At 41.5% G+C, this 19,233-nt stretch overlaps 1 protein-coding gene across 7 annotated transcripts in view; it reads left to right on the forward strand.

Moving 5' to 3' along the window:
* FOXN3 (forkhead box N3) overlaps positions 1–18,468 on the forward strand; it is a 466,737-nt gene extending 448,269 nt beyond the window's left edge. For all 7 annotated transcript variants that reach the window (XM_009212111.4, XM_009212112.4, XM_009212113.4 and 4 more), the window contains one exon: positions 11,667–18,468. In XM_009212111.4, the coding sequence (XP_009210375.2) occupies positions 11,667–12,225 (559 nt within the window). In that variant the 3' untranslated portion in view covers positions 12,226–18,468. The remainder of the gene's footprint in view (positions 1–11,666) is intronic.
* Positions 18,469–19,233: the final 765 nt, after the last annotated feature.

Here is a 19,233-nt window from a genome sequence, read left to right on the forward strand (position 1 = left end):
TGCAGATTCTAGGGCTGACGGAAGGGTTCTTAAACCTCACCTTGATTTTACAGCTGAGGCACAGGTAGAATTAGACTGGATTTTGTGAAAAAGGTAGGGAAGAACTGTAAACTAACAAGTTAAATCAGTTTAACGAATGACCTAAATGGCCTCTCTCTCCTAGGTAGGATTTGATACCTGGTGAGAAGTATTTTATGCAACTTGTATTAAATGATTCTCTGTATGCTCCTTAGTATTTCTTTTTTTTTTTTTTTTTTTTTTTTGAGACGGAGTCTTGCTCTGTCGCCCAGGCTGGAGTGCAGTGGCCGGATCTCAGCTCACTGCAAGCTCCGCCTCCCGGGTTCACGCCATTCTCCGGCCTCAGCCTCCCGAGTAGCTGGGACTACAGGCGCCCGCCACCTCGCCCAGCTAGTTTTTTGTATTTCTTAATAGAGACGGGGTTTCACCCTGTTAGCCAGGATGGTCTCGATCTTCTGACCTCGTGATCCGCCTGTCTCGGCCTCCCAAAGTGCTGGGATTACAGGCTTGAGCCACCGCGCCCGGCCCGCTCCTTAGTATTTCTTATCATTCTTTGTAGTGTTCATCTTTATGGTTTGGGGAGGCTACTCTCTTTTTATTTTTATTTCTTTATTTCTTTATTTATTTGAGACAGGGTCTCACTTTGTCACCCACACCAGAGTGCAGTGGCACTGTCACGGCTCGCTGCAGCCTCGTCCTCCCACTTCTCAGCCTTCCAAGTATTTGGGACTACAGGCACTCACCACCACTCCTGGCTAATTTTTCTATTCTTTGTAGAGATGACATCTTGCCATGTTGCCCAGGCTGGTCTCGAACTCCTGAGCTCAATCCACACACCTCAGCCTCCCAAAGTGCTAGGATTACAGGTGTGAGCCACAGTGCCCAGCCCTGAGTTTTTTAAATAACTAGAATGATACTGTGTCTTTTTTAACTTTTTTTTTTTTTAATTCATATTAGGTTTCTTTGTTTTATGACATATAACTGTAATTGAGTCATTTTCATGCTATATAATATCCCATTATGTGACTATACCATCATTTTTTAAAAACATTTGGATCATTAATAGTTCTTTGCTGTTACAAGCAGTGCTGCTGTGGAGATTGTTATACGTGTCTCAAATTCATTTAAGATATCTAGCAGTGAAATTGTTGGTTTATAGGATATGTATGTACATGCTCAGCTTTACAAGGTAATGCTACATTGTTTTGTAAAGTGCTTGTTTCCAATTACATTGCCACCAACAGAGTGTGATAGTCCCTAGTCCTCCACATCTTCACACACATTTAGAATTGTCATGCTTTGTCATTTCAGCCAATCTAGTAGGTATGCAATGGTATCTCATTGTACTTTAATTTGTGTTTCCCTTGTTACTAAAGATGTTGCACAGTTTTTCATATATTTAACGGTCTCTTTGAATATATTATTTTATGGATTTCCTGTTTAGCATTTTGCTCATTTTTCTACTGGGTTCCCTTTTTTCTTCTCTTCATAGGAGTTCTTGATATAGTCTACATATCAATCTTGTATTGAGTACATATGTTGCAGATTTTCTAAGTTCGCAGATGGTCTTTTCACTCTCTTTCAATTTCCATTCTTATTAATCACATGTATCAATCTTTTTATGAAATCTGGTGTGTTAAAGATTTATCTCCCTACTCTGTGGTCATCTAGTCTCCTATAGTTTTTTTTCTAAAAGGTTTAAAGTTTTTTGTTTCACATTTAAGTCTTATTATTTGAGTCTGTAATCCATCTGGAGTTACGGAGTGAGATAGAGATACATTTAAATATTTTTCAAATAATAAACAGTTATCCCAGCATCACTTATTAAGTAGCCCCTCTTTTTCCCACTGATATGAAATGCTAGCTCTGATATATATCAGGTTTACTAATATTTGTGGGTTTATTTTGGGGGCTCTTGGTCCTATTTCATATTTTCCTGTACCATGGCAATACCCCAGTGTCTGAAGTATTATATCTTTGTAAGTTCTTAAGTCTGGGAGCACATGTTCTCCCACTTTGTTCTTTTTAAAGTGTCTTTGCTATTCTTGGCTCTTTGCAGTTGCATATAAATTTTATAATCAGCTTGATAAACTGCAAGGGGGTGTGCAAACAAGAAGAACAAAAGACACCCTTTTGTGATTCCTGACTACAACTGTATGGAATCTGTAGATCAATTTGTTGTGGATTAATACTCCTATATTGAAAGCCAGATGCAGTGGCATGTACCTGTAGTCCCAGCTACTCAGGAGGCTGAGGTGGGAAGATTGCTTAAGCTGGGAGTTTGAGGCCAGCCTGAATATAGTGAGACCCTAACTCTTAACAACAAAACTTCCTTTTTGCATCTTTCAGTCCATGAGCGTTTGTAGTTCTCCATTTATTTAAATCTTCAGTGCCTCTCATTACACCTTTGTGATTTTTTTCCCTAAAGTTCCTATGCCTGTTCAGTTAGATTTGTTCTACATAGAATAGATTCTTTTTCATGCTGTTATAAATTTTACAAATTAATATGATGTATTTCTACTTGCTGCTAATATATGGAAATGCAATTTATTTCACATTATTGATTTTTTTTTTCCAGCAACCTTGCTAAATAAACGGCATTAGTAATTCTAACAATTTATAGATTCTTCTGTGCACAAATCATATCTTCTGTCAATACTGGTGGGGGGTTTTTTCCTAATTATTGTATCTTTTCTTTTTCCTGTCCTATTGCACAGTCCAGGACCTCTGAATAGAAGTTATGATAACAGACATCTTTGTGTTATTTCATATTTTAAATGGACCCATGTTACTGATTCACAATTGATAGGATATTAGTTAAAGGTTTCTTAGGAAATATGCTTTATCATAAGAAAATTATTCTATTCATAGTTTGCTATATTTTATCGTGAGTGGTTATTGAGTTTCATAAAAAAAAGTTTGCATCGTTAAGATAACTATAAAATTTTTCTTTTTTTTTTTTACTGTGGTGAATTACACTATAAATTTGTCATTTTGAGCAAAACTTGCATTTCTGAATATACTTGCTTATGATACTTTTTTTTACACATTACTAGAGTTGCCAAGCTAATGTTTTATTTATGAATTTTGTGTCTTTGTTTATAACCCACGTTTCTCTTGTTCTCTCTTTATCTAGTGTATTGTCAAGATTACATTAGCCTCAGAAAAGGAGTTGAGGCATATTCACTCTTTCAGATAAACTCTGAAAGAGTTTGTCTAAGACTGGAAATATCTATTGCTTAATGTTTGTTGGAACTTGCTTGCAAAATAGTCTGGCACTGGTGTTTTCCTTGTGGGATGATTTTTAACTATTGATTTAATTTACGTAATGATAATAGGATGACTTGTGCTTTTAAATTTCCTTTTGAATTTCTTTTGGCAACTCTAGGAGTTTGTCCACGTCACCTCAGTTTTCAAATGTATTGGCAAAGAATTATTCATAATATACCTTGTCATATTTCAAAACATCTTCTGTAACTATGTCCCTTTTTTATTCCTTATTTCATTTGTATCATTTCTCTTTTGCTTAGTTAATCTCGCCATAGATTTTTTTTTCAAAGAATCAACTTTTTAAGTTAGCTCTACTTTGCATTTATTCTTTATTCCATTGATTTCTGCTATTTATAATTTCCTTTCTTTTTTGGATTTATTCTGTTTTTCTTTGTCTAGATTGGGTACTTTTATTTCAAGCCTTTCTTCTTCTTCTTCTATACAAGTTTAAGGTTATAATTTTCCTCACCCTAGTGCTTTTTGCATTCTATCGGTTTTGGTATTATTTATTTTAATTATTGTTAAGGTGTAAGTATTTTCTAATTGCCATTTTGATTTTTTCTTTGATCCATGGGTATTTTTAAAATGTGTTCTTTGAATTTCCAAACTAAAGAGAAGATGGTTGTTTTTTATTTTTGTGTTTAGTTATCTCTCAACATTGACTGTTAATTTCAATACGTTGTGGTCAGAGAATTTATCTGTACAATATTGCTTCTTTGAAATTTGTTGACACTTGCTGTATGGTCTAGTATATATCAATTTTTAAAAAATATTTCAGCCAGGCTTGGTGGCTGACAACTATAATCCCAGCAGTTTGGGAAGCTGACGTGGGAGATTGCTCGAGGTCATGAGTTCAAGACCAGTCTGGTTAACATAGTAAGACCCCCCATCTCTCTCAGTTATAAATGAAAAATAAATAGGTAGATAAAAATAAAAAATGTCATGTGTGCATCAAAAAATATGTCTTTTCCATTATTAGCTCATGTTCTATGTTTATGTCCAATAAGTCAAATCTCCATACGAAACTTTTGTGTGTGTGTGTGTCAGTTTGATCAACTGTATACTGAAAGGGATGTATTAAACTCTGCCATTCCAATGTAGATTTGACTATTTCTTCTGGTACCTCTTTCAATTTTAGGCATATATATTTTGAAGGTATTTTATTGGAACTATGCACATTTAGAATTGTTTTATCTTCCTGATGGGTTGAATCTTTAGAATGTTGAATGACTGTTTATCTGGAGTAATGATTTTTGCCTTGAAATCTATCTGATCTCATTTTAATATTGCTATACCAGCATAGCATAACTTGTTCCAGTCTTTTACTTTTAACCTGTTTTTCTTTATCCTGTTGTGTAGGAGTGTCTCTTGCAAACAGCATAGGGCTTCTTTTTTCTTTTTTAAATTTGAGCTAATGATCTATACCTTTTAGCTGAAGATTTTTAGCCCATTTTTATTGACATTTTTGAGTTTGGTTCTATCATCTCGTTTTACATTTGTGTTTGCCTCATTTTTTCAGATTCTTTTTTTTTCTGGCATGATTTTAAATTGATTTTCCTACTCTTCATTCCATTTTTTCCCCCTTCTAATGATTTGGAAGTTACCCATTCTGTTTTTCTTCATTTAGTGTTGATCCTAGAACGTTTAGCGTGAATATTTTAAAATATTTAAAGTTAATCAATATCTTTAACCTTCTGATTAATACAGGGCTCTGGGAATGCTTTAAATTCAGTTCTGTCCACCTCCCAATTGATATACTACATTTCTCCAGTACTTCAGTTCTGGGTATTTTTGGTTTGTTTGTTTGTTTTGTGTGTGTGTGTAGTGTCTTTAACCACTTAGTCATTATTATTATTGTATTGTACAATCAATACTTGGCCACATTTTCTTTTCTTTTTTGGGATAGGGTCTCACTCCTGTTGCCCAGGCTGGAGTGCAGTGGCACGAACACAGCTCACTGCAGCCTCAGCCTCCCAGTTTCAAATGATCCTACCACCTCAGCCTCCCAAGTAGTGGGGACTACAGGCATGCACCACCATGTTCAGTTAATTTTTTGCATTTTTAGTAGAGACAGGGTTTTGCCATGTTGCCAGGCTGGTCTTGGAACTGCTAGGCTCAAGTGGTTCGCTTCCCTCGGCCTCCCAAAGTGCTGGGATTACAGACGTGAGCTACAGCACCCAGCCTACATTTTCTTTACTGATCATTTCTTCTTACATCTCAGATCTTCCATTTTGGATTATTTTTCTCTTTCCTGAAATATGTTCTTAAGAAATTCCTACAGTGAGGGTTTATTTGAGGTTAAAGCCCTGAATTTTTGCCTGAAAAGATGTATTTTGCCCTTACCCTTAGAAGATAGTGTTACTGGATATAAAATTCTAGATTGACAGTTATTTTCTCTCTTGAGAATATTGTTCCACTTTCTTCTGCTTCACTTGTTTTATCCTAATTAGTACTTTAGGCGATACGTTTTCTTTGTACTACTTTAAAATCTTTTTGTCTTTTTTGTGTCTGCTCTAAAGTTTGACTGTGATGTGTCTACCTATGGGCTTTATTTTCTTTATCCTGCATGGGATGTGTTGGCTTTCTGAATCTGAAGATTGGTACTGTCATCAAAACTAGAAAATTCTAGCCATTTTCTATTCAAATATTGAATCTTCCCCATTTTTTCTTTTCACTGGAACTCCAGTTAGATTTCTATTGGTTCTTCTTTCTGTGTTCCGTCTCATCCAACCTTTCTTCCGTATAATCTATCTCTGTCTCTTTCTGCTGCCTTTTGTGTAATATCTTCAGGTCCATATAACAATTCACTAATTTTTCTCTTCAGCCACATTGAGTTTTTTAGGACCACCTTCAATGTAGATTAATTAATTTATTTTTGATGCAGGGTCTCACTATGTTGCCCTGGCTAGGCTTGATCTCCTGGGCTCAAGCACTTCTTCCTCCTCAGCATCTTAAGTAGCTGAGATTACAGGTGTGAGCCACCACACTTTGCATTGATGTTTTTAATTTCAAGGATTATATGTTTTATCTCTAGAAGTTCTGTTTAGTGCTTTGTAATGTAGTCTGATCTTCCTTTCTAGTATTTTTCAATTTCCTCCTTTATTTCTTTAAACATACTAACTTTACATTCTGTAACTAATTATTTCAACATTTGTAGTCTTTGCTGTTCAGATTCTATCATTTCTTTGTTCTGTTGTCTCTTTGCTTATGGTGGCTTATTCCCATTGTGTTTAATGTTTTTATTTTTATTTTCTTTATTATGAACCCACGTTCTTGAAATCTTATCCATGGAAATTCCCTGTGGCTTGGGTTTAAAGTATGTTCTTCCAGAAAGGATTTGCTTTTGAAACCTCGGTTGGAAGCCCGGGGGACCAGTATACCTGAGGCCACTTGAACGCCCTTAGAGGGTGCACAGTAACCAGAGAGCAGCCAGCATCCACCTTCCTGCTGCTCCCCTCCTGCCTCCCACTGAGTGAGTTTGGGTTCTTGTTATTCTGCGAGGGCAGACGTTTGCTATAGAGAAACTTTGGCTTTCTTAGTTGCCTAGTTGCCTGATTGCTCACGTTGCAGATTATTTTTAAATGTTTTATTTGTGTGTATGTTTGTGTGGTTCTCTGAATATCCCTGATTTTCTAGTGAACTCAGCAATGCCTTTAAAACAAGTTACTGTACTTGATCTAGGATATTTTGTATTATAGTCAGAAGAGAACCTTCCAAATGTCTCTCTACCACTTGGCTGGAGGTAGAAGTCTCTGGTCATCTCTTCTCTTCCATGTCTACTTGCAGTTGGTTTTCAAAAGAAGCTTTGGACTTGCTCCAGTCCCCTGCTTCTACAATCCCATTCATTCCATCTGCTTTTCACATTTGGCAAAAGATCAGAGTCCTCAAGTAAATCCCTGGGGAGGACAACTACCCTACGTGATATCCTTTAGAGTTAGAGCCATTAGTTCCAGAGAGACTCCTAGTGCACCAGGTAAGAGGCGGAGACGCCACATGCTCGTTATACTGTAGTGGAACCCCTAATTAACTGGTTAAACAAACAAACAAAAAGTGGCAAATGGCCATGTCATAAGCCTACACCTTGACTTTTAGTTAAAAGCCTGCGCATTCTGGGTTTGAACTAATGTGATTTCTCACTTTTTATGTTTGATATTTTCCAACTATCTGACAAGAGAATGAGTACCAGGTTTTATTTGAGATGAATAGCACGTGGTTTTGTTGAGCCACGTGCGTTAAACTTTTAGAGGCCCAGTAAAATCAGGTGGTTCTGATGTATGCTAATTTATGCTCATTGCTATATCATTACACCTAAATTCAGCTAAAACTGAAAAATTGCAGGCATTTCGGATGGATCACATGTTCATTTTAATGAATGATTTTTAAGAAAGTGGTTAGAAATTCACCTTCCAACATGTTGAGAATGGCTGGTTTCTTTTAAGCATTTGTTGTCCTGTAATGGCAATCCCCGCGGCGGGAAGCATTTGACACCAAGTCAGTGCAGCTGGCTTTCTCCATCATGAATAACGTTGCACCAAGTTATTAATAAATGAAGGAGCTTGTCACTTCCTGCTGAGTTTTGTGTGTAATTTACGGATTACATAATCCCAAGCTACAATCTCAGGGAAGGTTAATTTCATCAAATGAGAAAGAGAGACATTTATATTTTAATTCTCACTCCCCGAAGTCATGTCTGTGTACCTGTTTTCATCCAGAAATATTGTCAGTGGATGTATTGTTTTCTGTCTTTATCACAGTCAACTTCCTTCTTCGGGAGTGACAGGGAGATATTTTGAATTCCTGCTTGAACCATCTTTGAGATTGTCTGAGCCACCCCACTCATCAACCATGAGGCTCGCTGAGCTTCTGTTTTTCTGTGAAATGGATTAAGTAGGCCAGTGTTCCAAGAGGGACTTGGGTCCTGGACTTTGTTGACATGCAGTGTGATTCTAGGTGGTACCAGAAACTCTGCCCCACACAGCATCAGATCAGGGGCCGTGGAATCATTCTCTTTTCTATTCTCCCTTTGATCCATGGGATCTCTTTAAGAAGAAAGTTTCCATTTGGATCCCCCTCTTTAATGCTGCTAATCTCCCTATTTCAGAAAGAGAGAAACATTCCCAGGCTCGAAACCATTCCTCTTGTGATAGTGTGGGGCTCACCTTTAACGTCATTGCTTTGGTTCTAGTGTATTCCCCTCCCCAACACTTTGTATTTAAAAAATGTTCAAACTTAGGAAAGAAGGGAAAGAAAAGCACAATGAATAGCACAGACCCTTCACCTAGATTCACCAGGAATCAGCACCGTGGAGCACTTGCTTTCTTTCTCACTCTCGTGATTCTCCCCGTCTGTGTTCAGAGAGGGATCACGTTCTGCTTCACTGTGGTAGTGACGTGAGTTGTAAGCCCCAAGTTATTTTTTAAAAGAAGCATTCAGAACTGAATCCATTTACTAAAAGCTAAGTATAGCCCACTTTACTCTTTCAATTATACTTAGATTTACTATGAAACTGTTTGATGTTAGTTCAGTGGGTGAATTATTTTTGTATTTTACAGTAGTTCCCTGAAATGGCAAAGATCAAGAGGACCGTGCAACGAGACTTTCATTTTCGTTCGTTTTAATAACTGTTAGTAGCTAGCTGTATGATTAATTACATTTACCAAGTCTCACATTTGGTAACACCTCAAGGTAATCTTATCCCAGCCATCTTTATGCACCCAAGACACAGCCAAGAAATAGGAAGTCTGCAGAAAACAGATATGGAGGAGGCCAGACCCCAAAGCTCAGGGGCTGTGTTCACATGCAAGCCCTGGGGGAACTCCTCTTGAACGGTCTATTGCCTCTGACTTGGTGCTGGGTTCCCATACGCCTCCTGATCCAGAATAGAAAGAGAAAACAAGACTGCCCAGAGCGAACAAGTCACAGCAGCAGGAAGTCGCAGGAATCGGATGGCAAGTAAACACGATCAGGCACCACAGGCAGCCTTGCTCTGTGCTCAGGACAGTTCATTTAATCCTCGCACAGCCCCGCAAGGTAGATGAGGAAGCTGAGGCTTCAAGAAGTAAAACAGCCTGCTCAGAGTCACCGATAAGCAGCAGTGGGATATGAACACAGGCGTGTGTGGCGTGCAAGCCAGGCTGTGTCTGTAAGGATTTGGGGGAGGTGGTGTGTGTCTGGGATCATGGAGCACAGGACACAAGCTGGGAACCTTCTGGGTCTCACTGGGACTTTGATGAACAAATGCACATATTGTAAGTGTTGGGGTTCATCATGAGGCTCTTGGACATCTAGCAAAGGCTGAGTTTTGATAATGACCCTCGTGCATTTTGCTGGTGGACACAACAGTACGAAGTCTCTCCCCCAGCCTAAATTTAGCAGAATACCACTGGCCCTGGGGCCAAAGGAGAGCAACTCCTTCGCCTCACTCCCTACTGCACCCTTTTCATTAGGGACTCTTTCCCTTCCCCTTTCACTTTCTATGTGGGGTGCAACTGAAGTGTCCCTGAGCCTCAAGGCCCATGAGGGTGACAGGAGAAAAACCAGGGTAGAGATTGTCCCTACTGTTATCTCATTGGTGATCCTGACCCCACAGCCCTTCTACCGGTGCCATATCCTCAGGGTGTGCCCAGCGAGTCATGGTGGTGGAGACCCACAGTCACTTCCCAAGCTTCATACTCTTGGCCACGTGATTCCACCTGCTGCTGCACTTCCTCAGTTTATCTGTTGTGTCCACCGTGCTGACACAGTGATAGCCACTGGGGGCCTAGCAGTAACCACACCCTGTCTCGTGGAGCTAGCTCTCTGATGGGACACATTCATGGACATCATCACCACACAGTTCATGATGATGGTGGGGAGTGTCCTCTATGGAGGGAGGATAAGAGTACTTACAGTTGGGCTCATCTAGGCGGGAAAAGTATGGTCATGTACCCCAGAACTCTTAGAGATGGATCACAAGGTAGATGAGCTTACAGGAAACCGGGCCAGCATGGTGCAATAAAACAGTTCTCATCCCGTCAAATTCTTCAGCCCTTGTGTCCTAGATCAGATGCCTTGTCTTCCACAAAACATTCCCTGGTGTCCTTCCTTTGTCCCCTTCAGCTACAAGTGACCCTCCTCTCCTGCAAGTATTCATCCTTCTGAAGGCTGGGTGCCAGGCACTATCAGACAGGCAGCTGCCTCCCAGACACAAGAAGTGTGGGTCCTAACTAGGAATAAGCTTCACAGCCATTGCTCTCAGGCCAAGCCCTGGTCCTGACACCTGCAGGCATTAATGTGTGTCCTCAACCCCACAGTGTAGTTACTATTTCCACTTCCCCGATAAGGAAGGACAAGGGATGTTAAGTACATCGCTCAGATGTAAAGACACAAAGAAATAATCAGAGGCGTGATGAGCACTACAGAGGCCTGATAGGCATGGGTAGCAGGGACCTTGTTATAGGGAAATCACCAAGGAGGGTCGGTCTGGTGATGTAGCTAAGACCTCAAGTTTGAGAGTCAGACTTTGATTCCAGTCCCTGCTCTGCATGTGATTAGCTGTGTGACTTTAAGTAAATCACTGAACTTCTCCAGGCTTCACTTGGAGCCACTGTAAACTAAGGATGCTAATACTCACTTTACGGAGTTAAACATGGTCCTCTGCGCAGACTTAGCAGCGCGCCTGGCAGGTGTTGAGTTGGGGAAATCGTAGCTTACTGCTCTCTGGTCTGTGACGTGACCCTGACTTGCCTTTCTGTTAGGCTGCAGGATCGCTGTGACAGTGTCTATATCCCATCCAACCCCTTGTCCCCATGTCCCTCCCCCAGAACCCTCCCTAAGGTCATGCATTTCTATTAGTCGCTCAGTGAATATTTGTAGATTGCATGAACGAGGGAGGGAATGCATGAGTGAGTAGCTGTCACCACATGGCAGGTGTCTTTGCTGAACACTGGTTTAGTCTTCTGACAAAAGCCTCCTAATGTAGCAGCTTCAGACAAGAGCAGACTTTGTTCTCTGAAGTACCAGCCAACATCGTCTGGCGGTGTCTGACTCCGCGGTGTTGGCGGGGACGCGAACCAAGCACAGCTTGATTTTTATGGTTTAATGTAAGAGATGGAGCCTCCGCCGCTGTCACTTCAGAAGTGTTGTTTTGACGTCTCAGCCACACAAATGGAGTGAAGCTGCCATTATAGGAGATAAGCAGGGGAGACTGAGGTGTCAGGATTTAGGACCCTGCCTTCAAAGCAGATCCACCTGTTGCCCCCACAGTTTGCAAGTGGCTCCATTGAACGCAGAGGGGCTGATGTTTGAAGGCAGGCGGGCTGCTGGGCACCCCCGTCTGAGGAGGTCTAACTGTGTCCCCTTTTTGTCTCCCGTCCCTCCCCACTGTCCTCGCTCTGCAGGAATGGCATCACCAGCTGCCGGATGCGGACTGAGAGCGAGCCGTCGTGTGGCTCCCCGGTGGTCAGCGGAGACCCCAAGGAGGATCACAACTACAGCAGTGCCAAGTCCTCCAACGCCCGGAGCACCTCGCCCACCAGCGACTCCATCTCCTCCTCATCCTCCTCCTCGGCCGACGACCACTATGAGTTTGCCACCAAGGGGAGCCAGGAGGGCAGCGAGGGCAGCGAGGGGAGCTTCCGGAGCCGCGAGAGCCCCAGCGACACGGAGGAGGATGACAGGAAGCACAGCCAGAAGGAGCCCAAGGATTCTCTGGGGGACAGCGGGTATGCATCCCAGCACAAGAAGCGCCAGCACTTCGCCAAGGCCAGGAAGGTCCCCAGCGACACACTGCCCCTCAAAAAGAGACGCACCGAAAAGCCCCCCGAGAGCGACGACGAGGAGATGAAAGAAGCAGCGGGGTCACTCCTGCACTTAGCAGGGATCAGGTCCTGTTTGAATAACATCACCAATCGGACGGCAAAGGGGCAGAAAGAGCAAAAGGAAACCACAAAAAATTAAAAACAAGTCACTGATTTGTTTTGAACTTACGGCCATTTGGTTTCAGCATGTCAGGAGATTTCGAATGATTTGTGGCAATATCAGCGATTTTTTTCTTTTTTCTTGTTTTTGGTTTGGTTTTCTTTCTTTTCTTTTCCTTTTGTTTTGTTTTAATTTGCCCCCCTTCTTTGTTTTGGACCCTTAAGAATTTTATTTTTAAAGGAGATTGAAGCCATAGAACTCATATTGACACTCAGCTGTTTTACAAAAGCTTTTCATTATCTGAAGACAAAACCGAAAAAGCCAAAATTACCATTGCTTCCTCCAGCTTGTCAAAAACCTGTGGCTGAATCCGCAGGGATGTCAACGTCAATACCACAGGAACACACATTCGGCACCTAGAAGGCACGTGGGCAAAGTAATCATCGTTCAGGCCCAACCCTTAGGTTTAAAAAGTCAGGTTGTCCATCCCATTGGGTTCACTGAGGCACATAAAGCAATTGAGGAGAAGGAGGACCCCTCGTCCCCCTAGGAGCAGACCCAAGCCTGTGGCACCAGGCATCTGATGGTGCCAGGAAAGCCACTGGAACTGTCACACGGCAAGCACAGAGGGCCGGCCACCAGTCCTCCATGCTTCTGAACCCTGAAGCCCGATGACGTCTTACGAGGTGGACGTTGGACTGTTCACGCACATCGGGCGTCAGTGACTCATGGAGAAGAAATGGGGTAAATTTTTAGTGATGTTGCTAATCACTGAATTCTGTTCTCTATTAAATTAAGAAAATGTTCCAAAAGCCATAAGCCTGAAGGTTGGCCCTGTGCACACACACATACACACAGACACACACCACAACACACTACGCATACACACACACACACACACACACACACGGAGAGAGAGAGCACTGATGTGGGAAACAAGCTGTGTCTTCTTAACTGCCCAAGTGAAAAGCAACCAGGTCCAGGAAATTACAATAGCTGTTAAGGAAAGGAAATAATGGTACAGATCTTTTTCTGTCTATCAAAACTATTTGATCCAAGTGAAAAAAAAAACTAGAAAGCTACGGAACCTGCCATTAGTATTGTGGTGTATTTTTAAGATTAAAGGCACACTGATGGACAAAAAAAAAAGTAAAACATGGCAAAAAATAAAATAACTCCTATACTGCCCTCAAAATGGAGTTTGCAATTAATGTCAGGATTTATCTTTGCAAAAATCAATGATTTCCACATTCAGCCAGTATAGCCAGCAGTAATTTCTGATCCACAATGCATGGATTCCTTTGAAGAAAAAAAAGAAAAAGAAAAAAAATCACAAAAACAAACTTTTTTTATTCAAAAGTAGCAAAGTTCTTGTAAGGTAAATAATGTATTTAGCATGAAGCATGAATTATTTTCATATAAATATAGAAAATAGAGAAAAGGCTATGCCTCTGATTTTTAAGCCCTTAGGCTTAGAGGTTCTTTTGGTTTTCTTCTTTTTTCTTCCTTTTTCTTTGCTTCCTTTCTTTCTTTTTTGTTTTTGTTTTTTGTTTTTGTTTTTGTTTTTTTCGGGTTATTTTGTTTTGGTTTTTTGAAGCAGGTGTTTAAGGTTTAACCTTCTTCAGGGACAAATTCTGACTGTTGGGGAACTTACTCTGCAATATAAAAATATCTTCATGCTCTGGTAGGGCTTGGATGGTTGAACTCTGTACTGCCTTGTGTGCACTTCAGCCCCGACCCCCTCTGATTCTCTGTTGAAAGTGTGTCCTTTCTCTCTGTCTGTACATGTTTAACATGACGCAATAATTTGAGGGCAAACTTAGTAGTGAGTGTGTATGATAGAATCAAGAGAATTATGGGACGCTTACTTGAGAAAATCATTACCATGATTTGGTTCTAGGAAAAAGGCAGTGAATAATTATGCAAATTAGCCAGAAGAAGGGGAAATGTGCTAATGGGCCTTATTGGGTGAGGGGACGAGATGGGGTTCACGTGAAGGAGGAAGCGATGCCGAGGTAGGAAAGGCCAGCCCCAGACGTCCTATCACCACAACGCCATGTCGCGATAGGAAGCAGGGGCCGGCCATCGCTACCTTCAGCACACTGACCAACCTGGAATTAAGACCACCTGGATCGTGAGAGCTGAATTTAGAAACCAGACAGTGTCATGCAGCCCAGAAACTCCTGCTGTTACCTTTGCCTAAGAAATTTTCTTTGGAGGGGGCGGGGGGGGGTTCCAAAGAGAAATCTCTAGAAGAATATGATCTTCCATCCAAGTGGAGGGAAACTTTAAAACACAGACACCCAGTACTGTGGCTCAGGATACGATGCGTGAGGAGAGGGAGGGAACAGAGATGACCTTAACTTTTAAACAAGGGACTGCTGTGGGCCAAAGCCAAGCCCATCTGCCAGGACCAGGTAGTGTCAGAAGCGCCATCAGCCCGGACAGTGGGAACTAACTGGTGCATTCCCCACACTTACCTTCCGGTGGGTTGCTGATGAGAGAACCTGAAAAAACCTGCACCTCTACAACAGGTCGAATTCATGACCTGAAGCTGAATACTTCTAGCATATTTGTTCAGGGTGTAGATGGGAATAAAATATCTTTGCAGTGCTCTGTTCCCTCCGTCTCCCCAGACATCTGCCACCCTAAAAAGCCATCCACAGCTATGGAGCCTGAGCGACACCTTGATTTGTGTTGTCACCTGACCAAGCCTAAAGACCTCCAGCTCAGTGCCCCACCTTCATCCCACTCCCCCGATGATAAAATTCAGACCTCTCTCCTGAAAGGCAGAGGTTCAACATTCAGGAATGTTTCTGGCCAGGGACTTCTTCCAATTAAAATCCCCACCGTGGGCTGTCTCCCCTCTTTTCATTTTTCTAAAGGGGCAGAGGCCTCTTTTAGAAAATAATAAAATGCAATGTGTGTGATTTACTTTTCTGATCTCTCTGAGAAATAGAGAAATATAAAAGTGTGTTCTTAACTCCAGAACCACTCTTTTTGCATAAATACCTCATCGGGCAGCTTTCTAAGTGTGATTTTCCTGAGTCTCCCTTCGTTGGATCTGCCGGAAGACTTGTCGGGGAACCTTTAGTGAGGGTACTTCTTCCTATTTTTCTTCTGTTTTTGGAGGCATACACATTATGCATAACCAAAACAATGGCTCAATTGTGTTTAACTTTGCATTTTGATTGTTGAGAACAAAAACAAGAAGTATCAATGTGTATGTGGCTGTTTGTAGTGAATTCATTGCAGAATGAGGTTGTCTGTGTCCTTAACAAGCCAAGGGGCAGGAGGCACCCTCTCTTATCCTCTCCTCCAAGAGCAGTAGAGAATTTAAGCACAAGCCTATTTGTGAAAGAATATTTTGCTTAAGTGTCATTCACTTTAGTCTTGGAATTCCTTCCCAAACGTCAGGTGTTCTTTTAGCTTCCAAACTAGCATATGTATCCATTAGTCTGACAGATCGCCTGAACACCATTAAGAGGTGTGGTGTTTTTGCTTTCATTTCTCCTGCTGGGAGAAGTGGCGGTTCGTGTGTCATTCCAGTATCTCACATACTCACATGGGGCAGGGGGGAGGGGGAAACGGGGAACTATAGCAATATTTGAAGATGCTTTGGAAACCAACCGTGAACACATCAACGCCACGATGTCTACGATTACTTGCTATTGGCCCTCGGACACATTTAAGAGAAAAGAGACAGTCACTCTTTTTTTCTTAAATGATACACACATAGACAGTTATTTTTATCCTATTATAATTGTCTTTTATCTTTATCTAGTACTATGTGGAAAGGGTTTGCATCATAGATATTTCCCAGCCTTACAATATACCATAAGCTCCTACTTCCCTGCCCCTCTCTAATCAGTATTCTATCAAGAGTTCTTTGGTGAAGCCATCTATCTGAAACTAAAATGAACCAAACCCATATTTCACTGGTGGTTGGAGAAAACCATGGCCAGAACGATTGTGGCAGGTCTCAATCTTGGGAGTTTTTAAGAAGGAATGTGCCAGAGGCCTTTCCCAAGAACGGAGTTGAGTTTTGTTTTGTTTTGCAGAGGCATTCAGTGTGTCTAGTGCTTGCTGGTCACAGCAGTTACTACCGGGAGCCTTCTGGGAGGGGCCGTTGTGTTGAAGGAGGCTCCTGCCTGAGGGACAGTATCAGGCAGTGGATTCTGTAGAGTGAGAACCAGGTGGACGCCTTCTGTGCCCAGCTCAGAGTCCTGCACCACGCCAGGACTGCCCAGGCCAAGGGCTACTGACGCAAGTTCCACTCATTCCACTCTGTGTGGGGGGCCGTGCGCCTCTCCCGGAAGAGCTCTTGGAGAAGGAATTGGAGTTACGTACAAGTGACCTAAATGGGAAGCTTTTCTAGATGAGACTGGATTAAATTCCATGTGATTTATCTTTCCCTTTAATTCAGGTTGGGACTCGTTTCTTTCTGGTGGATCACAGCTGCCCAGATGTTGCAATTGATTTTTATGTTTCTGTAGAGAAGTATTTTTCTTTCATCTTCAGAATTTTTTTTTTTGCCACCAAAAGAAAACATTGGAACTCTGTGTTTCCTCTTGATTGTGACTTCCCAGTGTTGACAGTTAAGTCCTTAGTGTCGTAGGTCCCAGCCCACCAATACTATATCAAACACTGTTATGCACATAATGCAGCACTGTGATCTAATTTAAATAATACTTTTTTATTATTTATACTACTATATATAATATACATCAACACTTTTGCTATATAACCTAAGTGATAACCCTCTTTTAGTTACCTGCCAAACTCTGGACTTGGTTTATATTGCAGTTAACACAGTTACAAAGTTGTAATGGTGTCTTTTTTTTCCTTTGTAACGGAATGTGTAAATCAAAGTATATACATTGTGTGGTGTTCCTGTTTCTGGAGTTTCATGAGGATTTACACATGGCATTCAGTGTTCTGTATAGGTCTGCCTACCTTTGTGAATTCATCTGTTAACCCCTCTTCCTTTGAGAGAGCACCGGCGATGGTGGTTAACTCCTTGTGTTTTCCCTCTCTCCTACTGGTTATTCTTGAATTAAGCACAGACTCGTCAGCTCGGCTGCTTTATCATGAATAATGTGTGTGACCTTGCAGTTCTTCCACAGTTCAGCAAACAAGTGCTAGCTTCACTGACCAAAAATTAAGGAAGGAAAACACAGTTTTTAAAACGATCCATCTTTTAACAGCCGAAACCGATGTGTCTATGGTGCTGCATCTTGCTGTTGTACTTCTGAAATCAGACCTGTGGGAACCATCATTTCTGACTTAACCGTGAGATGCTCACGAGTACCCTTCCTGTTGTTTTGTTAGCATTGAAATCAAGACTATTTATTTGGAATACATACAACAGTGTTTTTCCACTGTATTTCATTTGCAAAAGTTGAGAACTGCCTTCTCTACCTTTTGCAAAATAATTGATATTCCATATTGGATTCTCAAAGACTTCGATATGGTGAACCTATTAAACCTAGAAATTGTATTCATCCTTTCATGACTGTGGCCTGAGTTCCCCAGCCCCTCTCCTCCTTTTTTTTAGATGAGATTTAGCACACTCTCGGTTATTTAAACATGCAACATTTCTTGAGTATGTATGTTGAGGCCATCTGAGCTCATAGCTGATTCAGTAACCAGTTTCATGCTGTGTCATTCACACTCACTACTTAATACTGCCATGGTGAAAATGTGGAGGAAAAATGTATCCATGTGTGTCTGGGAAGCATATACACTTGTACATTTTTTAATACTCTGATTCTGTAACATTTCTGAGTTTTGTTTTGTTTTACAGAAAAAAAAAAAAAGTGATAAAGCAATCAGAAGACCAAGAGGTTTACTATTGATGCTTAGGGTCGTCTGACCTTGGCTGGCCAATAGATGTACACGGCCAAATTAATTTACAAGAGTAATAATTTTTCAAAAGCCAATTTTTTTTCCTGTATTTTCTGTATGAAACTGCCAATATCATGAATAGAAAGGGAGAACCATAAAGGAGAAAGAACGTGATGTTCTGTTATGTTCGTGTGAACCTAAGGAAACAATGTGGAGGCAGGCGCGATCAGCCGAACTCTAGGGACTTGATGGTGTTGCTTGGAAGGCATCCATACCTGCATTTTGCATTCTTCATATGTAATCATATTGCCAAAGACAAACTATTTCATCATTTATTGTAAATAACACTTTTCCCCAGACCTACCATAAAGTTTCTGTGATGTATTGTCTTCCAGTTGCAATAAAAATTACTGAGTTGCATCAATTGAAGAAAAACACCACGTAGTGTTATGTGTGCCGCGTCTCCCTGTGCAGATGCTGGGCCGCAACATCATTTCTGTTTCTTACCTGCAGTCAGGTGCATGTGCAGTTTTTACTGTCTGGTTTCAGGGTTCTCAGCTGCATTTATTGTGCCCATCCTCACACATGCGGTAGATTTGGGTGGAAATCACACACTGCTCTGCAAACACAAATGCGCTTTCGGAAGCTGGGCTTACCCAGGATCTCAAGAGAATTCCAGCTCTGGTGTAGACAGCTGGTGGATGGCCAGCCTCCCATCATGAGTCTTAAGACTTGTGGTTTAGACAGAGCTTCCCTTTTGTTCGGAAGTTGTCAAACAATAAACTGAAATTGTACTTTAGGACTGGATGGAGCCTGCCAGCCTATCCCAGATCCTGAGGGTTTCTTGTGATGACATTTCTAGCCCCAAGACCTTCATCTGCCAGGATTTATTACATCATCACTGAAGTGCCCACCCCAGACCCTCGTGCACACACATCCCCCAGGAACCAACAAGGAGCTGATGGGAGAAAGGGGAGTGGGAACAAGGAATAGATCACAAAGCACCAGTCACCCTGGTGGACGAGTAGAAAGAGATGTTCTCATGCATCTCTCTGGTTCCTTTTGTGATGGTTTTGTTTTCAGTTGCCCTGTCTGTAGGTCTCACCAACAGTAACCTTAGTGTAGAACTGGCCTTGGCCACCACCCCTCTGCTGGGGTGTCTTTGTCCTCCAAGATGCTTGGGCTGTGTCTCCTGTCCTG

The sequence above is a fragment of the Papio anubis genome, chromosome 7, assembly GCF_008728515.1.
Source record: "Papio anubis isolate 15944 chromosome 7, Panubis1.0, whole genome shotgun sequence".
NCBI lineage: Eukaryota > Metazoa > Chordata > Mammalia > Primates > Cercopithecidae > Papio > Papio anubis.